Source organism: Rousettus aegyptiacus, unplaced genomic scaffold (assembly GCF_014176215.1).
Source record: "Rousettus aegyptiacus isolate mRouAeg1 unplaced genomic scaffold, mRouAeg1.p scaffold_m13_p_12, whole genome shotgun sequence".
Lineage (NCBI taxonomy): Eukaryota > Metazoa > Chordata > Mammalia > Chiroptera > Pteropodidae > Rousettus > Rousettus aegyptiacus.
Genome location: NW_023416287.1, coordinates 6,989,144 through 7,001,699, shown reverse-complemented (window position 1 = coordinate 7,001,699; position 12,556 = coordinate 6,989,144). Strand labels below are relative to the sequence as shown.

General features: G+C 51.8%; 1 protein-coding gene across 10 annotated transcripts in view; it reads right to left on the bottom strand.

The window, feature by feature from the left end:
- NFATC2 (nuclear factor of activated T cells 2) overlaps positions 1-12,556 on the bottom strand; it is a 143,195-nt gene that overhangs the window by 44,371 nt on the left and 86,268 nt on the right. For all 10 annotated transcript variants that reach the window (XM_036229284.1, XM_036229282.1, XM_036229276.1 and 7 more), the window contains exon 7: positions 99-154. In XM_036229284.1, coding sequence (XP_036085177.1) covers positions 99-154 — 56 coding nt within the window. The remainder of the gene's footprint in view (positions 1-98; positions 155-12,556) is intronic.

The following is a 12,556-nucleotide window of genomic DNA, read 5'->3' as shown; positions in this document are numbered from 1 at the left end:
AAGAAAAAAAAAGAAAGGAAAGGAAAGAAAGTGCGAGAGCAGGAGGGAGGGGGGAGGGGAGCGGGACAGGATGTTCACCACCGTGTCCAGGTGCTTACAGACTGGCTCTTGTCCTTATCCACCGTGGCCTCCATCTCCCAAATTTGCTGCCCATCTGGAAAAGTATAAAAACAACAGCTTTTGAAAGAACTATTAGAACCCACGACTTAAGACAAAAACCCACCAACTTATATTTATACCGGTTTATGTATCATATCATTTCAGTAAGGTGTGTATGTGTGTGTGTCTTGTGTTACATATGTATACGCGCACATATATGTGGCATGTACGTAGATTTCTTTTCACAAAGAGAACACGTGTTGACCACAGAAAACTTGGCAATGATAAGAAAATAAGAATTGCCCATCGCCCCATCTCCATTATTTTTTTCTCTATATTTGCTTGTCTATACGTCATTCTTTCTTGAAAAATAAAAGTAGCGTTGTTATACATTATACTTTATTATATGCTTTATTCAACCAAAGACCATTTCCAAAATGTCCTGCATATATACCGAGACCGCCACGGGGGCCCAATCGCAGATCACTGGGCTGTCCCGGACAGGCCCTCTTGATTGTCTGAGAACACAGATGGCTCACACAGCCTGTCCTAAGAGTCTGACGTGACATCCCGGCTTGTGAGTCACTGGCAAGGGTGGAAACGCAGGCGCCCGCCCTCCACCTCCAGGAAACAGCCAGCCTGGATCTCCCGCGGCTTCCGGCAGCAATTGAGATCTGCTCGGTGGTAAAACCCCCTGCCCTGGAGCGGAGAGCACCAGTTCCCCAGTTTGGGGCCAACAAGTCAGGCCAAACAAAACTCCGCGTTTGCGAATAATAGATTTCTTTTGGTGACCACCTACATTGGCCACTGAGCAGTTTTCGGCTCAAACAAATCATTTCCACAAGTGTTTCCAGGGTGTTTTGTGGAACCCTGGCTCTGAAGATTATTAAATGGGTTTACGAGAACGGGAAACAAATCCTACAAGCTAATAAGCGTTTGGAAAATGCTGAGTCAAAGTTAGATGGGTTTCTTTACCGCAGGACTTCTCAGAGCCTTTAATCGGCTCACAGGCAGCGTAACTCTTCCAGGTGGGCTAGGGTATGAACCATGTCCCAACATTTGGCCAAAAAGACTCTCCCCCTCCCTTTAGAGATATTATAAGTTTCAGGTGTACGACATCGTAGTGTGACATATTTGTACGCCACAAAGGGATCAGCCCCCCAAATCTAGCCACTATCCATCACTATACAACTGACCCTCTTCCCCCCTTTTGTCTACCTCCTCACCCCCTTCCCCTTCCTAACCACTCATCTGTTCTCTGCATCTATGAGTTGTTCTTTGTTTGGCTTATTCGTTTGGGGTTTTTTGTTTTGTTTGGATTAGATTCCACATACAAGTGAGATCGTGCAGTATTTATCTTTCTCCTGACTTAGCACAGCTCTTCCCATCTTCTATGATAGGTTAGTTTCGAACCCATATAACCTTGGCTCTTAAGGTCCACCCGAAGAAATCTGGTCTCCACGTGTTATTCGAACTTGCTAATACAAAACCTATTTCCCAAACGAATAATAAAAAGTCCTGTGATAGCTACCAGGGCTGATGCAATCTAGCTGCTCTTAACAGCGAACAAGAATGACTCAGCCAGAGCCTCCGTGATGGCCGTCTGCAAGGCTTGGCCTTACAGCTCTATGAGGTGCGATTCCTGAAATGACTAAGGGAGCCAGGGGCCTGTGTCAAAAGGGAGGAGAAAAGGGAGGTTATTGCACTGACTTTCACCGGGGTGTGAGATCCCCGTGGAAGGGATTGAGTTATAGTCATCACCATTCCCCCGACAAAGCGTAGGTGCCTAGTAAATGTCTCATGTCTGAGCAAACAAAAATGCCAGCAGCTTCAAAGGCTGCTGATGGGGCCAAGAAAAAGCCAGAAGCTAACTGCAGCCGCTGCTCAGGAGGAAGCGGGAAAAAATAGATGAATGGGCCTCACAGAGCTCGGAGTTACGTCATCAAGACGGTACTTTCCATGTGCAAGGCCCCGGACAGAGCTGGTTGGAGAAAAATCCTCGTTTGTTTTTTTTTTTTTTTTGGTCAAAGACAGACAGGTCCAAGTTATCCACAGAGACACGTGTCCCCTTCTCAGGCGGCGGAAAGAGCCGGGCACGAGTCCTCATCGAAGAGTGCATTCCTCATTCACCGCTCGCAGTGCGAGCTCCACGTCAAAAGATCGGGGGAGAAATGAACGGAGAAAATGAACAGGGGTGTGTACTTAGGCGCCGTGTGACCTCTTCCCTAACCTCTCGCTGGCTGAATGCGATTCTGCCACCGATGGCTCAGTTTGGCTCGTCATCCCGTGTGAGTTTGACCTGCTTGGAAAAGGAAGGACCGTTTCAGAAGCCTCGGCGTTGGGAGGACGGGGAGAGGCACCCGGAAGAGTGACCGGGAAGCATGAGGCTGGGTCCATAGGGCTCCCTTCCCTAGCTCTCTGCCTTAACTCGTGCCAGCAACGGGAGACGAAGCACAGAGGAGACGAGATCGCGGTGTGAGGAAGGGGGCGTCGTCGCGGGCACGGTTCTCACAGAGTCTCGTCTCCTGGTCTAGGGGCTCACGTGAAATGGGAGGAGGCCCTTCTCCTTGAACTTCGCCCTCTTCCCCATCTGTGGCGGGCGTACGGAAGTAAAAGTCCACCCAGCGACCATCGTACGATCCCACGGAGGCCTCGAAGACCTCGTGTGACCCGATTCCTACCTCTGTCCAGCCCTTGTCACCCCTCCCAGTTAAAATAACAGCCATCGCTTGTGAGCACTCGTTGTATGTGAAGCATCACCCTAAGCACCTCTCAGGTATGAACTTGTCTGATCCACACGACAACGCTAGGCTGAAGATCTGATCATCACCCCCTCTAACAGGCAAGGATACTCAGGCACAGAGAGGGGCGGGCACTGGCCCAAGGACACACAGCTAGCAGGTGGAGAAGCCAGAGCCAAGCCCAGGCAGCCAGCGTGAGAGCCAGCCCTCCTCATCCCGCCCACATTACGAGCTTCCGGTTCCTGTGCCCGTGCAGCAACTCTGCCAAGTTAATGAAGGGAGGTAGACGGGCATTCCAGGCCGCCTGTCCTTCAGTTCCCAGCTGCGGTCTCCGGCTTTAGACCAAGCTGACCCCTCCTGTAGCGCTCTGGGTACCTCCACCACCTTTCTCACTGTCTCGCCTTTCTCTAGGACATCCTCAGTGCTCAGCCATTGGTCACCGCAATCAGAATTAAAGTCACCGCAATAAGTTATAGTCACAATCCAAGCGGGAGCTAGGGCAGGGGAGTCCTTCTTCAAAGAAAACAGAGGTCCATTGGGTGGGAATGACCGTGCTGTCCATCGATGGATGAACGGACAAACGAAATGTGGTCCACGCATACGATGGCGTGTTATTCAGCCTTAAAAGGGAAGGAGATTCTGACACATGTTCCAACGTGGATAGACCTTAAAGTCATTATGCTGAATGAAATAAGCCAGACGCAAAAGGACAAATACTACGTGGACCCACTTATATGAGGTACACAGAACGGACAAATTCATAGAGACAGAGAGGAGAACACAGGTTGTAGGAACTCGAGGGAGACGGGAAGGGGGGGTTGTCGTTAAAATATTCTGAGAATCCTGGTGATGAGTACACAACGCTGCTGGTGAGCGCTGTGTTTTATGCCACTGAATTATTTACATGCCGCTGGTTAGAACGATCCATATGATGTGTATTTTACCACAATTTTTAATTAAAAAGCCAACGGGCCTCACCCCAGAGGCCTGGCTTGCTCTGGGGCCTGTAGATTGGCACAGAAGGTTTGTAATTAGCTGCTGCCATTTCAAAATGAGATCTCACCTAAAAATATAGATTTTGCTCTTGAAAAAAAAAAAAAACAAACACAAATTCAGACGATCTGACTGCTCTGGGCAGCCACACAGAAGTCCGAGCCTGGCACCATGCTCCCCATTTCACCACGGCACCCCACCCTGGCCCCCACATCTCTCATTTACGTCCCGTGCCCTGCCTCAGTGGGCCTTCAGAGAGACGGCTGCCGCCTCCCATAACGCTCCGAGGAGAACTGGCCGGGCATCTACAGAATGCCCCTGGACTGGGAGGTGCCAGATGCCCTTCTCACGATGGCGGGACAGCCGACCCAGAGTTACCAGGTCAGTGAACCACCCTGTGGCACACTTTCTCCCAAACCAGGCCGGAGGCCCTTTGCTCCCAGGACGTGGCCTTCTCTTTTCTCCAGAGCCCAGGAGACCTTGAAGAAGTGCCCTGAGGCACCAAGCAGCCCAGTCTCCTTAGAGGGCCTGGGTGTGTCCACAGGGGCCTCCCAGCATATGCAGCTGAGGGACATTCCTGCACCCCTACACCACCCCTCACTTAAAAGCCCTCCCTCCCTCCAGCCCCTCTCCTCTGGGCTCTAGGCAGAGCGAACGGGACCTGCCAGGCAGCACTTTCTGGGGTCACCCTCTGCAGTAAGGCCCCGGCACCCCACCCTGCAGCCCGGCTCCAGGCGCCGAGTCAGGTCAGAAGCTGTTGGGGTTAGAAGGAGATGCCTGCTTCCTCCGAGGTTCTCTGTCAGGCCTTCGGTGGCCCACCTGTTGCCACCCCAAGCCTTCTCAGGCATGTCCTGCAGCCGGAACTGACCTCCCCTCTTAGTCATCAAAACACTCAACAGTTTATTCCTGTGTACTCCAAATTCTGGCGCAGACAGGTCTGGCTTCAAATCCCTGTTTTACCACCCAGTTAGCTGCGTGAGCTTGGATAAGATACTTCACCTCTCTCTGCCTCTTATTTAAAATATGGGGGCAATCACAGCACCTATACCTCCTGGGGGTCATTCCAGGACAAGAGACACCTGGTCGAGAATAAATGTTCTCCGCACATTAGTGAGCACTGTTATTACGGCTAGTGGCAAAAGGTTATTTAACTATTGTCTTCTTTATCTACTTTTGCTTATATTCTAAAGTATTAGAATAAAATATTGTAATAAAACCACAAGCATTTGTTAATCAGAAAATAAGACACATTTTTGTAACTGTAAACAATTCTGCCTGCGGGCATGGGCTGGAGAGAATTTATAAAAGGAGTGTTATAGAGACAGGTGGCATGTGCCTGATTTTCTTTCCTTTCAAAAATGGGTTTTGTCACTATTATCTCAATGGGGGAGGGCAAGGGAGAGAGGAGGGAGGGAGAGAGGGAGCAGCGAAAGAGAGAGGGGAGGAGGGAGGAAGGAGAGGGAGGGAGAGAGATCGACCCCAGGAATGAGAAAATAAACCGAAGTCCTGAGCCAAGGCCGGCGAGGGCCCCATCATCTTCCTTTTGCATCCTGAGGCATAAGAGCCCAAAAGGCAGCCTCGCAAGCCCAGCCTGGCGGTGCCTCTCATCAGGGGTCTGCGCTCAGGCCTGAACGAACAGGTCCCCACTGGGAAGTGGAAGCTGACGTCTTGGTCCTCAGTTTTACGTAGCATGTGAAAGATACACTCAACGGGACTAAGGAGAGTGTGTGGCTTGCAAAATGCCTCAAGGCCACCCTCCTGGGCTCCGCCCCCAGCGACCGCCCGTGATGCGCCAGTGCGCAAGTCCCGGGCTTCCACCAACAGGACATACTGGTCCCGTGCTCTGCACTGAGACCCCAGGAGGCGAAGGGATTCACGGTACATGCGGGCGGGGCTCCCTCGGCCCGTCGTCACTCAGCCAAAGTTCCAGTCCTGTCGTCACCATTTACCAGCTGTGCGGCCCCTGAGTAGTAGCTTAACCTCCCTGTGCCTCGGTTTCCTCACAGGCAAAATAATAATTTAACGACTGCAAAGAGTCTGGCAAGAATTTGAATAGAGATTACACATAAAATACTTAGCAAAACAGCCCACAGTAAGTGCTGTTCTCATTATTATCATTTTAGAATTTGGTGTGTCGCCTGGGTCCGATGCTAGGGAGAGAGAATTGGCTGGCCATCTAACCCAAGTACTCTGGTGGGTATGACAGTCTCCCGGTTCATTTCAGTGCATTACAGGCTCCCGCAGCAAAGGAATAAAACGGCCATGGAAAGTACTCGCTGGCGGGGGCGGGTTGGATTAATTACGGGCCACCACACTTGGTACAGAACATCAGGTATAGTGGCAGGTAGAGGAACACCTGGCAGCCCTTAGCATAAGGAAGGTGTGCTCGGACCTGGAAGCTTGTCCCTGTTATATTTAAACGCAGACTCTTCGAGAGCGCCAGACCAGCACGTGCAACACAGTGCGACTTTGTGAGCCTCGAAATACGTCTGCTGACACCGAGGGAGGCTCTGCCCCAAGCCGCTCACTGGGCTCCGGCCCCGCGGCCGAGGCTCGATGGATAAGGTGGGACCCCCTCGTCCTCCTTCACGTGATTCGAGAAACATGGAAGACTTGTGGGCAATTTCCATTGGAGTGCGCTTTTTTTAAAAAAATGTTTTTGAAAATAAAGCTTTTCTCTTACGAAAATAGTGTATTGCAATTGCCTGCTGACTTGCCCGCCTCCCAGGAGCCCTCTGGGGCCACAGTCTTAGATGGAGGCCGGGCATGGGCCACCAGCACTGATCAGGTTCCCACTGCATGGCAGGCCCTATGCAGGCTGTTGGGGCCGTGATACTGGCCACACGGGCCTTCTCTACCCTCCAACGACCAGGCTTCTGGACATCGCCTAAACCAGTTCCTTCCCTTCCTTCAGGCCCAGCTCAGGGAGGTCCTCCCTGGCCTGCCCCCCATCCTCTGTCACTTCTTGCTCCTACCTTCCACTCTAGGACATTTTCTCTGCCTGCTGCTTTTCCGTCTCTCTCCCCTGCGAGGCTGTGAACTTCCTGTCTTGCTCTCTGCGTTATCCCCGGCACTATGTGTCTGGTTCCTCGTAGGGGCTCACTAAACACTGGTAAGCTAAATGAACAAACTGTACTCAAGATTCCCCAGGGCTTGGCCCATTGCCAGAGCTCAGGAAATGTCAGACTATGGGCCTCTCCAGCAAAAAGAAAAAAGACCCCACAAAGAGAAATTTGCTGAGCACTGATCGAAGAATCCTTTGGGGAACTGACCGATGAAGAAAGGGCCTGGAATCCAGGTGTGGACAAGGAATCAAACACCACCAGAGCGACTCAGCGTGGGTTCGACCCACCTCCCACTCCATACCCAGGCCTGGGCCTCTGAGCGGTCCTGCCCAGAACAGAAGAGGCCCAAGAAAAATCAAGAGAGCTTCTACTGCTCTGGGCGGAGATGAAATAAAGGTCTTCGGTCTCTGGAGCAGATGTTTGGGCAAACTTCCCCCATCCTAAATTAACAAGGACCAGCAGCAGCCAGCACGAAAAAAAAAAAAAAAAGAAAGAAAAAAAGGCCCTTCCAAGTCTTACTCAGAGGGGAAGAGAAAAGAGCCAACTTCTTTGGGCAAAGCGGTTGGGTCTAGAGAAGTCTCAGCAAGACTCAGCAAGAAAAAAAAAAAAAAGGAAAAAGGAAAAAAAGAATGGGGTGGCAGGGGACGTGCCAGGCTCGACTGGCGCGGTAGCCTTTGTTTTCACTTGGCCGCTGCACCGAAGCAAAGCACGTTTGCAAACCGATGGTCCCTGCGCTTCTGCGGGCCTAATGGTTTCCCTCTGCAGACAGCTCTTCGTTGTCGCCGGAGCAAAATGTCGGGAAGCAGAAGGGGCTGGAGTCTTAGCTGGCGGCCTCCTCGAGTCCGAGCCGGGGGCTGGTCAGTGCTCGCGGGCGGCATGAGCGAGCGAGCGAAGCGGACCCGTCCTCGCTGGGGCCGCCAGCATGCCACTGGGCTCCAGGCAACGGGACGGAGATCAAAACGTCAGTTCGGGTTAGGAAATCCCACGTGATGCATCCCAGCCCTGGCTCTGCTTTGAAAAATTAGCTAAATGAAGACGGCTGAAGTCATTTCAGTCTGTGCTTTGTGGCTGCTAACGAGCGGAAAAACGTGTCCTCCCCGGAAGCACGCGGTGAACAACGGGCAGACGGGGGACGAGGGGTGGCCCCCTAGCTTAGGATTTCACCCACCTGAAGGGCTCAGCTGCCCACATGTGTTTCGCGGCGAGGTTCAGGATCCCCCAGCACCTCGCCCCTCTCCTCCTGCCCCGCCACCTCCTCGGTCGGCTCGTCCCCACTGCCCCCACCTGGATGTCTGCGGGGGCTGCTCGCTCACCTCCCAACTTCGGCATGTCTCCCCGCCCTCCCCAAAGACCCTTCTTCATCCAGATTGTCAGAACAATCTTTAAAATGTAAATTAGATCACGGTCATTCTCCCACTGAAAAGCTTCCATCAGCTACTCATGCTTTTTAAATAAAACCCAGGCTCCTTGCCTACAAGTCCCAGCATGATCTGACACCCTCCCCAGTGACTGCTCCGGGGTGGGCTGGTGTCACCCTTGTCCTCACACTGGGCCAGCCACTTCAGCCCGCTTTCAGTTCCTCAAATGCCACAAGCTCATCCCCACACTGGGGCTGTAGCACTGGGCAGTTCCTTCTGCCTGGGATACTCTTCCTACAGTCCACACAGCTCCTTCTTTCTCACCTTTAAGACACTGCTCAATGCCACCTCCTCAGGGAAGCCCTCCCTGACCACTCTCTCCAGAGCTGCCACACTTAACTAAAAAAAATACGGGATATCCAGTTAAATTTGAATTTTAGAAAACAATGCATACACCTTTACTATAAGGATATCCGAAACTCTGTGCCATTGCATAGGACACATTCATCCTAAAGAAATTCACTGTTCGTCTGAGATCTGAATTTAGCTGAGCGTCCTATATCGTCCCCCTACCTCCAGACCCCTCGCTCTTCTGCCCGTGACCTGGTTTCGCTGTCTTCACAGCACTGTCCCCATCTCGAAGTGACCTGCTTACAAACCAGGTTGCGACACTTCACCTCCTGAGGGCAGGGACCACCTCGTCCACGCGTCCCCGGTGGAGGTGCCCAGCGGCAATCCGGGGAGTGAGGACGGAAGCCCCGGCACCGAGTGGGTGAGCGGAGCGAGGCCAGAGGAGCACCACTTGGTCACGCTGCTCAGAGGCCGGATGTCGGCTCATCGTTCATCCCACCCGAGGCATCGCCCATGCCCGCGTCGGGCAGCCAGTCGCTCCCTGAATCGGGGCATGGGGCTTCTGGACCTAGGTCTCCACTGACGAGCTCCGTGACCTCAAGGAAGTCTGTTGGCCTCATTACATGAGTCAGTTCCTTCCCGACCCCCCGTCTGTAAAATGGGGGAGAAACGTGATAGCAGGAGCCTGATGTCTTGGGGTGAGAGTGGGGGAGACACGTAGCGGCGCCGGGAAGGACCCTTCTCCCTGAAAAGAAGCCAACGCATCCCCGCCTTCCTGACGCCGTGTTAAGTAAACTGACCTCCCGGGTGGGGGAAACCGGCTGACATTTTTCGAGCACCTACTACGTGCCGGACGCTTTTAGTTCCTTGATCTTCTTTTACTGCTATAACACGATGGGGAACGTGAGTCTCAAAGCACATAACATGAGGCCGATGCAGGCTTTAAGCCAAGTCTGCAGGATGATCCCAAATCGAGCCTGCTTATAACTTAAATATACGCACTCTTTACTTAAAAAAGAGTATGCAACCAGAAATATATTTAAAAATAATAGAAAGGGGTGTTACAGTTAATAAAAGACATTACGATTTTCTTGGGGAAAGGGAGGGGACGCCAGCCTGCTAATTGCAAATGACACAATGGCCTATTGGCACCAAGAAAAAATTCTGAGGGTAGAAATGCTAGGACCCGAGTTAATTAGAGAACGTAGTTCTATGTGTCCCTTTCTCAGAGACACCCAAGCAGAATGAACTGCAGGATTCTTTCACTTGAAAGTCTGTTCCTACATGCAAGGGGACTAAAGTTTGGGCAAATAGTCAGCTCTCTGAAAATGAGACCATTTTCTTTGTCCCCAGTGGGGCTTCAGAGGGGCAATCTGGCCTCCATCTTCGGAGGAAAGCTTTGTGTCCCAGCCAACTGTGCAAAAGTGGTGGGCTCCAGCCCAGGGCCTGATGACACTGTGGACATGAGTCACCAAGGGCAAAGGTCTGCAGAGTCTTAGTCATGCCTTGGCCCAGCCTGGGTCTGACCTTTCCCAGAGGGAAGCGTAATCTAGAAGGACTCCCATCCCAAGTCCATTGTTCCAGAAAACGCCACACCAGGGAAAACCGAACCCACGGGGACGAACAGGTGGAAAAAGGGGGTTGCCTTCTCTAAGATTGTTCCGATAGTTCCCAGATACTAATTCATGGAAAAATACTAAATTTAGCAAGAAACAAAACAAGAAAAAATCATTTTAAGCAAATGCATTTCTATTTATTAAACGAAGCTCAAAATACAACCTTTGGGAACCTCCAAGTAATAAAATGACTCATATTAGGATATGATGACTCAGTGGGAAACAGGGAATTCCACCACCCACGCCTCGAGAAAATCAATTTGCCCTCTCAACAGGTGACGGGAGCCTCTGCCATCAGACTGTTCCAAGAAAATTGTCCAACAAAACAAAACACAAATTCTCTTCAAACAATTTAAGTTTCGAAGTTGAGTAATTTGATGCAGGCCAGTTTCCAACCTACACCCCCGCAGGGCAGACAGCAGGAGCTGCTTGGCCCGGGCCGGGGGCCTGAATTCAGACAGATTTACCAGCTGAAAAATTCCAAAACCCTGTGTCATGTGGAGGAAGCTTCCAAAACATTGGATCCCACCCAGGCTTGGGGAGTCGCTCAAAGCCATGGCAACCCTGTTTCCGCTGCCACATCACTTTTATTTTTGTGTCCTTAGATTTTTTCCTGTTTTGCAATGTTTTGCTGGGACCCCCCAACTCTGCCCGGGGCCTGGGTGACCAGGGGCCAGGGTGACTAGCTGAAGTCAGGAACAGCCTGGACTTCCCAGCATGAACTTTGTCTGAAAGGTTACCCATTTTTTAAATTTCAGAGAATATAGAAAGCTTTTCAGCCATCGCTGAGGACAGTAAGGAGGAAACGCCCTGATCGTCCTGTTTGGTTCCTCTTTGTACCCTTGGACATGACTAGAGAGATTGGTCAGGGGGTCGATGACAAATGCTGCTTGGGAGTCCAGCTCTGTCACCTGCCATGGGCTGACCTGGGGCCCACGACTTGACCTCTACGAGCCTCGGTTACCTCATCTATAAAACGGGGGTGATGCCGCCCACCTCTCAGAGCCAGTGTGACATTTAAGGGAGATGACGCATTCGTTCGGCAATACGTGCGAGCACCTACTATGCGCCAGGGCCTGTTCTAGATGCTGCAGATACAGTAGCCAACACCAAGTCTCCCCGCCCTTAAGGAACTAAGAGTCTCGCATGGGAGACCAGATAATAAATGAGTAAACGAATAGACAGGATTTTTTCAGTAGTGCCAAGTGCCACCGAGAAAACACGGTCGGACAATGTGACAGGAGCTGCCATGGCTGTGGGGGAGGATGACAACTTCGGGGAGAATGGTCGAGCTGGGGCCGAGACTTGAAGGAACAGGAGGGCACAGCTTCCCGAAGAAACGCTGCACGGAAATTCTAAGAAGGAAGAGCAGAAGCAAAGTTCCTGAGACACCAGCGGGCGTGGGGGGTTTGAGGACCGAAAGAAGCCAGCGAGGCTACGGCCAGGGGAGCACAGGGGAGAGCTGAAAACGCTGAAGGCAGAGAGAACGGGCTACGGCCAGATCATGCAGGCTCTCGGAAGTCATGAAAATAATTTAAAATAGTAGCAAAAATGATATAATAATCATCGTTATTACTGCTGCTATAAATAAGAGGCCATTTTTTTTCCAAAACACCAAGCTTTTTCTAACTCAAGAAACGCCATGCTGCCCCTCTCCTGTTTTTCCGCCGTCCTCCAATTTGTCATCCTGCTGGAGTGGAAACCGCCAATTCCATTTCGGTCGACGGCTATAAAAAGAACGTTGGAGCTGGTGGTGCCGATGACCCAACGTGGGGGCTAAGATTAGCCCAGGAGGCTGTCACCTTTCCTTGATGTGAGGACCAGCTGGGGTTCCCCTTTCCTTGGAAAACTTCAGCTGTTCCACTCCACCCCGCCCCACAGCGCCCTTGCCGGCCAAGCTGTCCATGGAGACGGGGAACGGGGATGCGTTTTGGAAAAAAGAAGTTAAGCAACAGGGATTCCCCTTGCAGGAGGAGGCCCCGGGCTGGGACGCAACTTTTTTTGGGGTCAAAAGAGCAGGACCAGCTTCCTGCAGAGGCAAAGCCACCCGCCTGTCTGTCAGAGCCATGGGGAACCAGGCATCCCACCAGGAAGCCTGCCTCTTCTCTGGGGGTTCAGCGGCCTCTCCGAGGCCCCCGCTTTTCTGCTGGCACCAACCCAGGAACCACAGTCACCTCGGATTCTTTAGTTAGACGTGAAAGCATTTTGAACTGCATCCTCTAGACCCAATGACCCCATGAAAAATTCAGGGCTTTTTTCTCACCACAAAATGGTTCAAGCTGGTGGCCCAAAGCAGCTGAAAGGTCATCAGCCAGTGAACCTGATTCTAAGCT